The 16978-nt window shown below is 39.1% G+C and overlaps 1 protein-coding gene across 17 annotated transcripts in view; it reads right to left on the reverse strand.

Moving 5' to 3' along the window:
• The window catches only part of otofa (otoferlin a), a 125675-nt gene extending 108860 nt beyond the window's left edge, over window positions 1-16815 (reverse strand). For 15 of the 17 annotated variants that reach the window (XM_037537792.1, XM_037537789.1, XM_037537791.1 and 12 more), the window contains exons 1-2: window positions 16461-16815; window positions 7253-7311 (exon numbers count right to left, since the gene is read on the reverse strand). In XM_037537792.1, the coding sequence (XP_037393689.1) occupies window positions 7253-7311; window positions 16461-16539 (138 nt within the window). In that variant the 5' untranslated portion in view covers window positions 16540-16815. The remainder of the gene's footprint in view (window positions 1-7252; window positions 7312-16460) is intronic. The other 2 variants (XM_017682784.2, XM_037537793.1) reach the window with 1 other exon arrangement.
• Window positions 16816-16978: the final 163 nt, after the last annotated feature.

A 16978-nucleotide genomic window follows, 5' to 3' on the forward strand; every position in this document is an offset into this window, starting at 1 on the left:
GGAACTGAACTATCATCTGCTCTTCAAATGATCAGAGTACAGGAAGCTCACTCATTCTGGCCTTAACAGCTAGTGGATGGGTTTATTATGCAGACAGAAGAATCCAGGAGAGACAGAGCAGGAGCCAGAAACTCTCTTACTTATTGTTACAGCAACGTACAGTAAATTTCCAAACAAACTTTGCCAAAACTTTAAAGTAGCTTTACATAGGGAACTGCAAACTGCTCATTATTTTAATGATGGTGCATTGTTTAGCACTGTCGCCTCACAGCAAGACCTTAAAAGTTACTGAGATCATTTATTGAGATTACATGGCTATGTGCTTGATTTTATACACCTGTTAGTAATGAGTGTGGCTGAAACACCTGAATTCAACCACATATAGCGTTATCGTCATTCAAACTGCTAATTTATCACTGTTGATTCATCATGAAAGTCCATTTTAATCAGTAATTTTTCAATTGAGTTATTAAACGTATCATATAATCACAAGTGTTATTAAAGACGTTTTGCATGTTAGTAAATCCTCTCCCAAAAAATGTACTCACAAGGCATAATTTTAAGTTTATGATTTTACTGTAAATTAGTACTGAGTGATGTGTGAAGCAAACCCTGTTAAGACATTAATGATTTGAACCTGAATGCCTGCCACAGAAAATGGGGAAAGATACTGGGAAGCATGGTTGCTTCCCTGCAGGGCTGAGTATTGAACCAGACAAGAGTTTTATCTACCGAACAAGACAAGGCACTTTGTTTTAAAGAGTCTTAAGTAGCTCAGGGCCCAAACAATCACAACTGCACCACAACACAGCAGCACACAAACAAATAAAATCAATGTAGGAACTCACTTTGGAGAAGTGAACTTTAAGTGAAGTTTCTCTGCTCTCATCTCACTCAATGACGGAGACATATACTTAACCTGACTCAGCTATTAAGAGGCTGATGAGGATAAATAACAATGTTATTCTAGTGGAAACAATTCCTGTGTCTATTTTAACTCAGACAGCCCCTCACAGTCATCCATGTGCTCTTATTTTGGTTTCAGTCTTCCATGTGCTTTTGTTTACTTGTCCACGTGCTTTCTTGGTTTTGATTCTTCCCTGTCCTGCCCCCTTGTTTCTTGACTCCACCCCTGATTGTAATCACCTGTTTTCCAACGTTACAGTATGTGACATACCTTTCTACTTTAGACTGATAACCAATAGTATGCCTTTGTATAGATCATGTATAGATTTAGCCTCTCGCAATAACTTCACTCATGTTCAGCAGGAATACCAATGCTGTCACAAAAGGACTCTTATATAAGTCTAGTTACTACTAATAATAATATAAAATAGTAATAATGATAACAACAACTATACTACTAATAATAAAGATAATTATAATAATAATAATAATAATAATAATAATAATAATTCTGATGATGATGATTATTGTTATTATTATTATTATTATTATTAGCTTTAGTAGTAGTAGTAGTACCTGGGATGACTCTTAATGGAAATGTTGCTTATCTCTGTAGATTAAAATGTAATTCACTCTGAATAGAGCACCTACAAAATGCCCTAAATGTAATGGCCCCCAGGTGATTGGAGTTTAAGACCCCTGTGTTACAGGGCCTATTTCACAGAAAATCTCATTACTGATTTGAAGTGAAATAGTTTGATGTAGTATGTAAACACTATTCAATTATTCCATGTGTCCACAGTCTATACAAACTATGAGGGAGAAGCACTAATTACTGACAGTCTATCTACACTTTGTGCCAGTGGGGTGACCAATTTTAGTGGGTTATCTAAGAACTATGCAAATGAACACAGATGTAACTTCATGATCAACATATGACCAGCAAAAGAAAAGATGTTTTTTTAATCTATTTGTTTCAGTTTAAAGTCATTAGGTTAAAATAATGGCATATTTTCTCTAAATATTTGACTTTGAAAGTTAGAATAATGACTATGAAGAAAAAAAAATGTACTCATTGAAAAAATATATATAAAAATATATAAAAATGTAATTTATAAGGCATTGTTTTGACACAAGAGGGAGAGGGAGGCCTGGGCCTCTTTGCTCAGGCTGCTGCCCCCGCGACCTGGATTTGGATAAGCGGATAATGATGGATGGATGGATGGATGGATGTTTTGACACAATATATCAGAACTTAGGGGAAAAATAATTGTTTTGACTTTCTGTTTTGAATACATGCTCATGTTTGTCTGGCAGGATGAAATCAATGTGAATTCCATGTTGAGTGGGTTTGGCAACCATGTGATGAAGTAAGATCCCTGTTTAATTTCACTGAGCACTCCTAGTTTGTTTGGGAGCTCTGAAACAGCACAAACAGAAGCCATAGAAACCTCAGCAGGCATAAATAATGAAGAGAGTAGTAGCTTTGGTAAAGCAGAGATTGCAGATCCAATATGTTTTAAGAAACACTGAGAAAAGAAAACTGAAATCTTCGTTTAGCCAATACCTGCAGTATTTGCACTTTGAGAGGGAAACTCCCATAACTGTACACCAGTGGTCACAAAACACTGCTCACAGGACACTGTTGGCTGGATATTTTTGGTTGGTGGACTATTCTCAGTCCAGCTGTGACACTGAGGTGTTTAAAAACTCCAGCAGCATTGCTGTGTCTGATCCACTCAGACCAGTGCAACACACACTAACACATCACCACCACATCAGTGTTACTGCAGTGCTGAGAAAGATTCACCACACAAATAGTACCTGCTTTCCATGGTGGTTCTGACCATTGAAGAACAGGGTAAAAGGGAGCTAAAAAAGTATGCAGAGAAACAGACGGACTACAGTCTGCAATTGTAGATCTATAAAGTGAACCTATATAGTAAGTGGAGCTGATAAAATGGACAATGAGCATAGAAACAAGGTCATATTGTTATGCCTGATCAGTGTATCTTTCTGAAATGTTTAAATTGGAGTAGTTTTATTTCAACAGTTGACAACGTTTTTGCACAAAATTCTCTGGTTTGTATTCAGTTATTTTTGTTGGTTTTTGTTAGTAAAAGCTTGGAATGACTTTGCCTTTAGTCTTAATTTTTGATGGATATCACACCTTTGGGTGTGTAGGTTTAATTGTTGGTTCGGTTTTTGGTGATATTTTTGTATATTTACAGCTTTTCAATTGTGTTTCTTTCTGGCACATCATTAAATGTAGTGTCATGTTCACACTGTCAGTTGGGCCTGTTTGGTGTGTCAGGTGGAGATTCAAAACATTCTAATAGTCGCGCTTTGAAAGTAGGTAAAAAGTAGCCATTACTTTTCAAAAAGTAGCCACTACTCTTTCTGGAAAAGTAGCTGAATTGTAGCGAGCTACACATTTTGGGAAAATAGCTACAAAGGAGCTACCTACAAAATTTTCAGTAGCTATCCCTGCATTTACATATATCATGAGCCTACAGTAGTTTAGACCCACCCATTCACAATGAAGTGAAAAGGAGTATTTCAGCCCTGGACTGTCCAATACAGCCAATGTAGTCAATAAGAACTGAGGTCATTTTCATATATCTAGCTCAAAAGCACAGAAAAAAAACTGCTTAATTACAATTGTAGGCAAAAGTCTAGATGCCCCTGATCAAATTACATGTTTTGTTGATTTTCTAAGTAAAAATAAATTAACACTCTACAGAGAACATACTTATGCATATTTTATTTTTTGTTATTGTTTTAATACCTTTTGCACAGCTTAATGCACAATCATTGTTTATTTGCTGAATTTAGCAAATAAATTGTAATTGTGCATTAAAATGTGGCCTGTGCACATTTTATATTTTGTTTTATTTTTTTTGCTAGATTAAGCTCAGCAAATGAACAGAAATAGTGCACTAAAATGTGCAGAAAATGTGGCATATTTAATTTAGTTCCCTGTAGCAGATGTGACAACTTAGTTTCACTTAGAAAACCATCAAAACATAAAATTTGACTGGGGAATGCAACTGCATACAGAACAAAGAGAGATCATAAAATGACCATGAAAGAATGAAATGGGACTATTTTGAGCACAAACCCACAAAAAACATCATAATGGGATCTCAGAAAAAAGAACAGACAAGAAAAAAAGAAGGATTTGTCTCCTTTCAAAGTAACACAAAATGGCCTGTCCTTAACTGGCGACACAAACGTGTTAATGAAATAACATCTGTTTTGACACCAAAGCAGCACTTAAAACCTGTCAGAATTCTCCAGAGTAACAACATGAAATTTCAGGATTTCCTTTCTGTTGCAGGGCTAACACAGTCATGGCTATGACTCTACATCCATACACCAAATCACTTTAAGTCTAAGGCAGCCTGAGGTGGTTTGAGACGAGCTGTAGGCTGTGACTCTGAGTGGCAAGTGAGTTCAGACAAAGTGAGCTGTCCGGTGGCCTTACTAATGACCTACGGCCAGTGCACACACAGAGAGATGAACTGCAGAGACTGGGCAGAGCTCCAGGCCTTGATGAAGTGGCACAGCATGAGAAGAGGACAAGAAGTTGAATAGGAGGTCATCCTGTCTCAAACCAACTGTAATGGTCAGACATTAGCTAATGATAATGAAGACAAGATTCAAAAGTGTATCATTAAGTGTATTGTACCTCTCTCCTCTGTTCTCAGTTAACCCAGTGCTTCACAGCCCAGTCCTTTTGGTTCATCCCTCTGTGATGCAATTTGAGTTGGAGCAAAAATGTAGATGATCTGAGAGGCCCTGGTCTGAGAACCAATGTATTAACCCATTTAATCTCAAAATGTTCCCAGCTATGAGATATAATGGTATAGAATGTTAATTGTAGACAAAGGCAAGCAGTAGTTAGTAGTTAAAATTATCAACAGCAAATGTGAGCCACTAACTATGTTCATGCAGCCTGATAATCCATTAATAATCCAATTAATATCAATTGGAATGGACTAGTCCAATGGAGGCCATTCCGAATACCATTTCTAACTGATTGAATGAGGTGAGTAATCCTGTAAATAATCAATTAAACAGAAGGAGAATAGTCTTGTAAATGCCTGAATCTGATTACATGCCTAATCGGAAGGTTTAAGTATGTTCTGTGCATGTGCATACACATTTGGTCAGTAAAGGAGACCAAGTCTTTGCTTCAAACTTTAGAAGACTTTGTTAATAGTTAGCAGGATGGACGGCCATAAAGCTCGCAAAGATGAGCTGTTCAGACAAGCGTATTAACAAATGAACAACAGTGGGTTTACATGAACTATCTCTGAATGTAGCAGGACATGCCGTCCTCTTCTAGTCCCTTCATTCACAAGCACACAAGAAGTACATTTTCCTAAATCTACCAGAATTTTAAAGCAATTTAAACACAAGCACACCAACTGAAAACTCATGTGACTTACATGTGCAGCTCATCTCACTCTGACTGGACTCAAGTGATGCTTGTTGCCATGGTAACATCTACACTACACAATAATGTCTACACAACTACACATGCCCATCATTTTGGATCTGGTTACTTGTAGTGTGCATGTGAATGGAGATTTTTATCAGATACATGGAGTGTACATGCAGTATAAACACCTCAGTCTTAATCTATGAATGAATTCAATCAGATTGGTGAAAATCTCTGCATACATAGCCACTGTGTTACATCAACAGTCAAAAATGACCATTCACATGTTTATATCCCCTGTAACCTTGATATAAATGTGGTAGAACAACCTTATTAAATACTAATAACTGTCCTTTTGATGGTTTTTAGACCTTTTATATGTAGAAAATATGACAACAGCGTTGCTCATGTCAGTTTTTAATGCTGAGGCAAAAATATATATTATTTTTACTCTGAAACAAATCAATAATTCAAGATTCAAGAGTTTTATCGTCATATGCACAGCAGAACAGGCAAATACACTGTACAATGAAATTCTTACTTTGCTTAAGAGAATAAAAAAGAAAATATAAGAATAACTCTAAAAACAATAGTAAAAAGTAAAAGTAAAAGTGTACAATATGTGCAAAGTTGAAATAAAATTAAAGTTACACGTGCGTATGTGCAAATATGTATAATAATATAAGCCCTCATCAGTCTGCTTTCCATTCTGAATGTGTGTGCACACTCATTTATAAACTACAACAGTGCATCCAACAATAACCAGCATCATGCTTCTTTTATACAGTGATAGAAAACATGGTGGCAAATAGAACGCTCTAGTTCCGCATGCTGAGCCTTTTTACTGTACTCAACATCAATGCACACCAACAACTCTGGGGGTAGATTTTAATGAGGTACAAGGGATTCAACCAAGGTCTCTGAATGAATTCCCCAAAACACATTACCCAAACAAGAACACACTAATCACAAGCAGAAACAGCGCTTAGCTTGATGAAAGAGGAGGCTTCATACTGGCTTTACTGTACTGGGAAATGTTCTAGTTCTTGCACTCGTCAGCACTGTGAAAGAAACAACTAAAGCCTGGGGAGATAAGAGTTAAACGCACCAAAGCTAACAACAGTACCCACAGCTGCTGCTCAAATGCACAAATTACTCACAGGGCCAGCAAATATGAATCAAAACGTAAGCCTTGTAAATTGAATAAACAAAATGTAGAAGCAAACACTTTTGGAGATTTCAATAAGCTTTCATTAAGAACAAAACTATTATTTCTAAGGATGTTATTTCTTCTGAACTTCAACAAAATCATCAAAGAAATGACCTCACTTCGCTACCACTGAGATTAAATGCAACACCAATGAGATCAGACTTTTCTGGCAATTTAAACCTCGACTCTTCCTCATTAAGAGTGAGCCGAATGGGATCTGCTCCATTAAGCGTGCAGGTCAAATGAGATTTACTCAGAGTGAAGACAGGCAGTTAAGGTTTCTGCAAGTTCACCTGCATCTGACTGAAAGGCAGGCTGCTGGTCGGAGGTAGACCTGCACCGCAGGGGAAGCAGCATTACAGACAGGCAAGCACTTAGGCATGCAGGGGATGGGGATTTTAGATAATTTAGTGGGTGCAGCCAAAGGCTTATGGTTTCTTTTTATTGCCAACTTTCTACCCCCTGCTTCTTTATACTATATAGCAGTAGGAAACAGTAACACTAAGTGTTATGTGCTAGGACATGGGAGAGCTATTCGATTCATTCCATTACAAAAATCCAGAACATGAGAACATGTACTCGCTTCAGTGCCCCTGAGATTGGAAATTAAAGGATTAGTGCTGATTAGTGCGCTTGAGTGACAGCTGGAAGACTGAGAGAGGAGAGGGAGAGAGAGTCAATGCACTGACCTCCTCAAACCTGGCTTCATCTTCACAGTTCTCCAGCACCCTTGAGTAAAACGACAGGCCTGTGGAGAAAGGGAAAGGTCAGTGGGTGATAAAACCAACATCAAATCAATAATCATCATCAGCCATTTTCATATACTGAGGTCATTCACTCACTTTGACAGTGTCATATACATGACATATATGTTCTGTAAAGTGCATAGACTGATGACATATACAGGGAAAGGATGGTATGAATGTTTCTTTGGAGCAAACAAATTTCACAGATGTTACATTAATCAGCCTTGTTATTATACTATGATCAACTAACATCCAGATTGTTTTCATTAGACAACCTACTAAAGATTTTGGAATTATGATGACCAATTTGAAGAATCCATGGGGAAATGGATACCATGGATACGATGCATAACACAGAGATATATAGGAGGGATGTTGTTTAGAATTGGGATCTTTCTGTGTTTCCTGTGTGTACAATTGTGTCAGTCAACAAATTAAATACATAGGATCTCATCACTACCACAGTTTTGGTTACAGTTGAAATTGTAAACTATGTAAATGTGCTGGCAGACTGACTAGAACAGTGAGCTATTTACTTCCGCTGTGACTTTTGTGATGATAATATATATGATTATTGATAACATTTCAAACAAAATGATTAGCATTGTTTTATACTGTGGCATATCTTCTTTAAATATAGTAAATCTATTTTTCCTAAATATGTATTAGCATTATAAAAACATAACTACTTAAAGGTTTCAGTGTGTCCTGCAGAATCAGTTCTGCAAAGATCTCAGACATGCTGAAAAACATCAGCTGGCTTTTTACTGCTTTCCTCTTTGAGTGTGTATTAGTAATGTAATATTCAGCCCTTGTGAATGTGAACAAAGACATTAAAAAGTATGAACACATCTTTATACTTAAAGTGTAAAGAGAAAACTTTAAAAGTATATTTTGAAAGCAACACACTTTATAGGATGTATAAGCTGTAAGAAAATACACCTGTGTTTACAATGTGTTTCTTAACATATTGAAGCTTACTTCAAAAGCATATTTAATCATTATCAACTTAGGTGCATTATTTATGACGTATAATTAAATGTGTAATACAAACTAATTAGTGTAATACAAACTAATTAGTGGTCAAATATGGGCTTGACTGTACATTTAAAATATCTTTCAAATGTTCCAGTTTAAAACAGAAAAGCAATTTTAGACATAAGAATTTTCATTCAATTTTTAAAATATAATTTAAGTCATTTTGAGTTATGCTTATTATATTATATATATTTTATTTCAAAATAAAATAATCAAGTGTATTTTAATTACGCTTTATAAAAGAATACTTAAAGGTTTTCTTTGATGAATGTATTTAAGTTAATTTATTGATATGAAAATATTGTTTAATGCACTTGAGATATAACTTACTTAGTAGCACTGACGTGTACCAGTAAATCCAGAGTCACGTTTATAATATATTTTAAGTGTAATAACAGTTGTGTCTACACGTTACAGTCTATTTAAGTGCAACTTGAATTGTTACAAATGTACTCAAAAGCGTAACTAAATGCATTTACTAGGTATTCAATCATATGCTAATTATAATTAAAATTAACTTAAGTTGCCAAGATGTTGTACAGTAATACAATATGTATTACAGCATGTTTAAAGTATAAACAATAAAAATAAGTACTTTTTATATTAAATTCACCTTTGAAAAGTACTTTTATTTCAGAGCAGGGACTGATCTTTTGTTTACATTAGGTCTACATTCAGGCTTTATCTAAATTTTCCAACAAGCCCCAGAGATTAGGATAGATTGTGTATTAAACTGTCTCTGGTAATATAAACACAAAGAGTGGACACAGACAGTATAATGATGATTACATAGAGGACGATATCCTGCTGAATTGTTCACTGCAGACATGACTTCCATGGCAGTATGAATGAGTAAAATCATCAGTCTAAAACAATTCTGGAACAACAGATTATTGACGAGTATTGTTGTAAGAAAAGCAACGAAAAGCCAGAAAAATTATGATGATGATGAAGATGATCTGGTTACAGACTGGGGAGCTGCTGGTAGTAGCACAGAATGTGAGTGCAAGAGCTAAGCAAACATAAGCTGTCAACACAAATACATACGCATGGCCACTCATGCACTCAAACACACGCCGCAGCGAACAGTTCGCACAGGAAATTAATAGTGTAGTAGCAGGAATACGGCAAGGGTCACTGCATCAGAAAACAAATACATTAATCATGAGAAATTACAACACAATGCAAATGAACAACTCTGAATTTGCTGCTGCTCTTACCAGCTCTGTTGTAGTCTAAGTGCAGCATTTACATTATAAGAGCTTATTGTGAAATGGATTACAATGCAGGTGGCTTAACAAAGGGAGGAAACATGAAAGAAAACAGATCTGACAGCCACAGCCTTTTGAAAATACACATAAATAGAAGAGAAATGCGATATGGCATCTGCATTTGTTCTTCCTGAGATCAAGTGTTTGCTGTACTGCAAAGTTGATTCAGATTAGAAATTTCATTCTAGCTTAGTTTGCCCACTGGAGCCGCATCAGTGCTGCAAGCTGCTAAGCTAACTGCCCTTTTTCCTCTGCCAACGCTCTCAGCATTCAGGTTCCATTGATTCAATGCGACTAAATAAACGATTCCACCCACCTATGGAACACTGGCATAATAATTACACTTACGCGCCAGTGAGAGAAATACGGCAATCGACCAGCTCTGGGACAGCTGAATTAGACACATAAACTTATGTAATCCTCCAAAGTCTGTAAACAAAAGGCCCTCTGATGATGAAAGAGGCTCCAGAGGCACATGTCTCTCTCTGTTTAGTGCGCTTCACCATGTGCAGAATGGAGGTAAACATCAAAGAGCCTTTCTGCTGGGAAGGTGAGAAAGAATGCTTAGGAAATTTTGGTGACAACTGATGAGAGGTTCTTGACTTCAAAGTCAAGAACAGTACAGTGAGAGCTGTTACAATGAATGTGAAAATGCTAGACAATGTTTTGTGCGCAGTCTAAAGCACAAGTGAAGCCTACGATGATGTGGTGCAGTGAAACACATCCAGTAATGTCCCAAGGCAATGGACGAGCTGACTGAAGAAGTATCATGGATCTTTGAAGCCACAGCTTGACTACTGTGGCTTTGATAACTCTAACAAGGGGCCTGAAATTGGGGGCAGTTGCATAATACTTAAGATAAAGTTCTGAAAAGAAAAGACAACCTACTTAAACACCACTGACTCCTGGTAATTGAATTAAGCCCACGTATACTTGAGAGACAGAGTTATGATTTTACTAATTGAAATGTCTTTTAATTTAAGGGGTTGTACATGAATTAAATATGTAACTATAAAAAAACTGCTGCCTTTCTGCTTTTAGCAATAATCATATTGATATAACACATTTTGTTCATCTGATTTTCAGTGTAGTTTACTGAGGAATGCACAATTACTCACGTTCTTTGGACAAACAATCTCAGTGCATTTGTTCCTTAATCAGAATCATATCAGAATTGGCAGACCTTTGTTTGAAAAACATCAGAGAGATGTTTAGATTTGACCAGTATTTCAAACCAATATTTGATGATGTATTTATGGCACTCTGAAGGAGCAGAATGTTTAGGCAGTGCTGGTCTACTGAGCTAAAACATCTGTATTTTATTCAGTTTACTGAATTTCTAACTCTATACAACTTAATGGTACACTTCTCTATAAAGTATTTCAGGTAGATTTAGTCATAGCTCCTACATTTTGTAGATGTTTATATATCAGCAGCAGCAGAAATGTACATGAAAAATACTTGATATCATCAGCAGCCCACAGTTCCCTTATCAGTGCACCCCTAATAAGGAGTTATTTGTTGTACAGTACAGTCTTTAAAAAGAACCATGAACACCCAAAGAACCATTTGCATGATTAAAGGGGTCTTTGCATTATGAAAGGGTTTTTCAGATTGATGGAAAGTGTGCTGTCAATAGTTTACATAGAACCTTTTGAAAAATGGGTCTATATAGCACTCAAAAGGGTTCTTTATTGTTATGATGTCAAGCTGGAAACAGTAGAAGAACCCTTTTAAATAAACCAACCGTCTATAGCACATTCACGCATGTTTTCCATCAATCTGAACAACACTTTCATGATGCAAAGAACCCTATAATCATGCAAAGGGTTCTTTGACTATTTATAAAGTGTTGTATAAGCTTTTTTAGGGGTGTATATTTATAAAATATATAACTGCATGTCCAGTAGTGAACAACTGTTTATTCTGAATTCAAGGGTAGCTATAAGATGTTTGTCCCCACTTTGCTGCAGTAACAGCCTCCACTTATCTGGCAAGGCGTTACCCCAGATCTTGGAACACTGCTGTGAGAATCTGATTGCATTCAGCCACAAGACCATTTGTGACGTCAGGTACTGACGTTGGATGATTAGTTCCAAATGTGCTCAAATGTACGAGCTCCACCACTCCAGAGAATACAATCTTATTGTACAACATCCGGAGGATCCGACCCTTCCTCACCCGAGAGGCCACCCAGGTGCTAGTGCAGTCTCTGGTCATCTCAAGGCTTGACTACTGCAACTCACTCTTGGCTGGTCTTCCCATGCAGACCATCAAGCCTCTGCAACTCATCCAGAATGCGGCAGCACGACTCGTCTTCAATCTGCCCAAGTTCAGCCACGTCACCCCACTGCTGCGCTCCCTTCACTGGCTTCCTGTAGCTGCACGCATCAGATTTAAAAAACTAATGCTTGCCTACAAAGCCAAAAATGGACCAGCCCATACCTACTTGATGGCAATGGTGAAATCTCGAACTGTACCACGAGCCCTTCGAGCTTCAAGTACAGCTCGGCTTGACCCGCCATCCTTCAAGGTGCACGGAAGACAAGCGTCGAGAATGTTCTCTGTACTGGCACCCAGGTGGTGGAATGAACTCCCACTGGCTGTCCGAACAGCAGAGTCTCTCACTGTCTTCAAACGCAGACTGAAGACTCATCTCTTTACACAGCACTTAAATGAGCACTGAACTATAAGCTGCACTTATTTTATTTATTGTATTGTATCTTATTGTATCTTATTGTTATCGTATTGCATTGAATGGCACAGAGTTCTGCGTTCAACTCTGTTTCTTTTTCTCTTGGTTTCTGCAGTGACATATTTGTATCTAGCAGTATCTGAGCTCAGGACTGGCTTTTTCTCTAAGCTATTGGCAACTAGCAAAGATACTTTCTCTAGATCGACAAAGCACTTCTTGTAAGTCGCTCTGGATAAGAGCGTCTGCTAAATGCTGTAAATGTAAATGTATTGCTACACAGCCCAGTGTTGGGGGGGGGGGGGGGGGGGGGGGGGCTCATTCTATTGAAAAGGCTTTTCTATGGAGATTATATTAGCTGTGTATATAGAACTATCAATGTCTACACATGATATTTGATATGAAGTAGGTGTTTATACTTTCGGGAGCAGTTGTGTTGAAGCAATATACTTTATGTGTACACAATGTACAAATTTGTCAATCAGCTAACTTCACCGCAGCACTTACATTTACATTTACATTTACAGCATTTAGCAGACGCTCTTATCCAGAGCGACTTACAAGAAGTGCTTTGTCAATCTAGAGAAAGTATCTTTGCTGGTTACCAACAGGTTAGAGAAGAGACAGTCCTGAGCTCAGATACTGCTAGAAACAAAATGTCACTGCGTACACCGAGAGAAAAAGAAACAGAGCTGAACGCAGAACTCTGTGCCATTCAATGCAATACAATAACAATAAGATACAATACAATAAATAAAATAAGTGCAGCTTATAGTTCAGTGCTCATTTAAGTGCTGTGTAAAGAGATGAGTCTTCAGTCTGCGTTTGAAGACAGTGAGAGACTCTGCTGTTCGGACAGCCAGTGGGAGTTCATTCCACCACCTGGGTGCCAGTACAGAGAACATTCTCGACGCTTGTCTTCCGTGCACCTTGAAGGATGGCGGGTCAAGCCGAGCTGTACTCGAAGCTCGAAGGGCTCGTGGTACAGTTCGAGATTTTACCATTGCCATCAAGTAGGTAGGGGCTGGTCCATTTTTGGCTTTGTAGGCCAGCATTAGGGTTTTAAATCTGATGCGCGCAGCTACAGGAAGCCAGTGAAGGGAGCGCAGCAGTGGGGTGACGTGGCTTCTTTTACACTTTTCTTTCACACTTCTTTTACTGTGCACTTCTCAGAGGAACAGGACATGGCTCTGCTTGGCCAGTGTTTCCTGAAAAAACTTCCGCTCCAGACAGGGTGGGACAGTGTGAGTCGTAGGCTGGGCTGGGGTGCGGCCGGCAGCAAGAGTGAAAGACGAGGAAGAAGAACAGGACTGTGGAGCCATTGCAAAACTCAAAACCTTACACAGACGTACTCTGTGTCACAACATATTCAGAACAAAAATTTCATTTGACCATTGTACTATTATTTTTCTGTACAGCCTCCTTTTGGCTTAGTATTAAATGTATTGTAGACAAATTAATAATAAATATCCAGAAAGGTCAGTGTGGTGTTTTGAACAGGCACTACTAGTCAACAGTTTTATGGATTTTCTACATATATAACCTAACATATATATTATATACCCTCTACAGAGCCACCTCTGTACAATTACACAACTGTACACTTAAAGCAGCAGAAAAATGCCATATTTAAATTTATTCTCTGTGTGCCACTGTATGTATGTACTATATATACATTCTAAGCCATTTATCCTCCTGGGTCTAGGGAGATCCTGAGAGTCCATTACATAGCAAACAATAGCCAAACACTGATCAATTAAGGTCCATTCTGTTATCTGTGAACTTCAATAAAGCCTACATGTTAAAGCAACCAGGTTACTTTTTTATTTTTTACTTAAACAAATCTGTGACAGCAACAAACACACACACACACACACATACACAATTTTCTTAAAGGTGTTTGCAAACGCAGAACTGTCCAAGGTTCTGAATTAGATATTACACCATTACATAACACAGGGAGACAGAGAGAGAGGAGAGAGAGAGAGAGAGAGAGACAGAGAGAGAGAGAGAGAGAGACAGAGAGAGAAAGAGAGAGAGAGAGAGAGAGAGAGAGACAGAATCTAGGAAAAGAGAGAAGGACAGAAATCATGAAAAGATTGAAGATTGGAGGAAGACACTGAAAAAGAAAAAAGTGAATAAAAAGAAAATGAATTGAAAGATAAAAGAAAGGGAGGGAGATAAAGAGAATGAATAGAGATAAGGGGGAGAAGGAAGGAAGAGAGAGAGACAGAGTGAGAGAAAGGAGAGAGAGAGAGAGACAGAGAGAGAGGGAGGGATCTGGGAAAAGGGAAGGACAGAAATCATGAAAAGATTGAAGATTGGAGGAAGACATGGAGAAAGAAAGTGAATGAAAAGAGCTGTAAGAAAGAAAACGGAAGAAATGAATTGAGAGATAAAAGAAAGAGAGGGAGATAAAGAGAATGAATAGAGATAAGGAGGAGAAGGAAGAGAGAGAGACAGAGAGAGAGAAAAAATTAAGACAGAACAGAAGAGGAGAGAGAGAGAGACAGAGAGAGGGAGAGAGAATGAAGACAGAAGAGAGAGGAGACAGAGAGCGAGAGACAGAGACAGAGAGAGAGAATGAAGACAGAAGAGAGAGGAGACAGAGAGCGAGAGAGAGAGACAGAGAGAGAGAGAGAGGAGACAGAGGTAGACAGAGAGCGAGACAGAGAGAGAGAGAGAGAGAGAGAGAGAGAAAGAATGAAGACAGAAAAGAAAAGAAAGAAGAGAGAGAAGGAGACAGAGAGCAAAAGAGAGAGAAAGAGAGTGAGAGAGAGAGAGACACAGAGAGAGAGAGGAGAGAGAGAGCGAGAGAGAGAGAGAGAGAGAGAGAGAGAGAGAATGAAGACAGAAAAGGAGAGAAGGAGACAGAGAGCAAAAGAGAGAGAATGAGAGAGAGAGACACATAGAGAGAGAGAGAGAGAGAGAGAGAGAGACAGACAGAGAGAGAGACAGACAGAGAGAGAGAGAAAGAATGAAGACAGAAAAGGAGAGAAGGAGACAGAGAGCAAAAGAGAGAGAATGAGAGAGAGAGACATAGAGAGAGAGAGAGAGAGAGAGAGAGAGAGAGAGAGAGAGAGAGAGAGAGAGAGAGAGAGAGAGAGGGAGAGAGAGAGAGAGAGGGAGAGAGAGACAGAGAGAGAGAGAGAGAGAGAGAGAGGGAGAGAGAGGGAGGGGGAGAGAGAGAGAGAGAGAGAGAGAGAGAGAGAGTGAGACAGAGAGAGAGAGAGAGAGAGAGAGAGAGGGAGAGAGAGAGAGAGAGAGAGAGAGAGGGAGGGGGAGAGAGAGAGAGAGAGAGAGAGGGAGAGAGAGAGAGAGAGAGAGAGAGAGAGTGAGACAGAGAGAGAGAGAGAGAGAGAGAGAGAGAGGGAGGGGGAGAGAGAGAGAGAGAGAGAGAGAGAGGGAGGGGGAGAGAGAGAGAGAGAGAGAGAGAGAGAGAGAGAGAGAGAGTGAGACAGAGAGAGAGAGAGAGAGAGAGAGAGAGAGGGGGAGAGAGAGAGAGAGAGGGAGAGAGAGAGAGAGAGAGAGAGAGAGAGAGAGAGAGAGAGAGAGTGAGACAGAGAGAGAGAGAGAGAGAGAGAGAGAGAGAGAGAGAGAGAGAGAGTGAGACAGAGAGAGAGAGAGAGAGAGAGAGAGAGAGAGAGAGAGAGAGAGCTGCAGTCTCTGAAACTAAAGTTACTCAGATAGCTTCACTCCTCCTCTGTCGGCTTCACCCGGTTCTGAAATGCTGTTACTGTGTTTCTCATGTTGCTCTCATGTCCGTGCTGCTCTCATTGAGGCTCTTTCATGCAGTAGAACTGGGCTACACACACTCGTCTTTCTGTTTAACGATTTTATCTTGCTTTTGACACGGGATTGAATCTCTGCATCTAGATGTGCGTCCAAGACAAAAACAGTAATAATCTGCAACGACACAGCGACAATCTGGAGCCCAGTAATCCCAGAGATGATAAGAAGAGCTCGTGATTCAGTGGGGAGTCAGGGGGTCCCCAACTTCAGCAGAGAAAGCGGCTCAACCATTTCACACACATGCAAACAAAACATCAGCCTACTGCTTGTAAAAATCGCTATGTAGAGCAAGAGACGCTCCACTGAACTTCAACACACAACAATCAGCTGATGTGAGATGAAAAGAGTGAAGCAGTACCTCGAAACGACACTTTGGCGATCCGGTCCCCTTTTCCACGAAGCTCCGTGACCGTCTTCAGACACACCACTAAAGCCATGACAGTTTCAAACGGAATAGAGGAAACACGACAAACAACACGCCAGAAAAGTCCTACACTGAAACTACACCGAGCTGGCTGCTCCTAAAACTACTCATTTCTCTCATTTTTCTTGTGTGATATGAGACAAAATGCTCCCATAGACAACACCCGCTCTGCTCTCTGCCTAAAAAGAGCAATAAATAATTAAAGTGCTTTCATTTTGCTGCCTTTACGCAGAACACTGCACCTCTGCTCAGACCCCTCCGCTCCTTTGGCACTGATGCGCGCTGCTCTGCTCACGCCGTGCTGTAGGGCGATGATGCTGGCTGACACCAGGGGGCGGTGTTTAAACGAGATGTCTGCAAGCCCAACATCGGTACAAACTCAGCGGGGTGGAACAGCGTAAGAAAGAACACGTAGGTATCGCTGATGGTAGCAACTGTATAACTGCTTCAAA

The sequence above is a fragment of the Pygocentrus nattereri genome, chromosome 4 (assembly GCF_015220715.1).
Source record: "Pygocentrus nattereri isolate fPygNat1 chromosome 4, fPygNat1.pri, whole genome shotgun sequence".
NCBI lineage: Eukaryota > Metazoa > Chordata > Actinopteri > Characiformes > Serrasalmidae > Pygocentrus > Pygocentrus nattereri.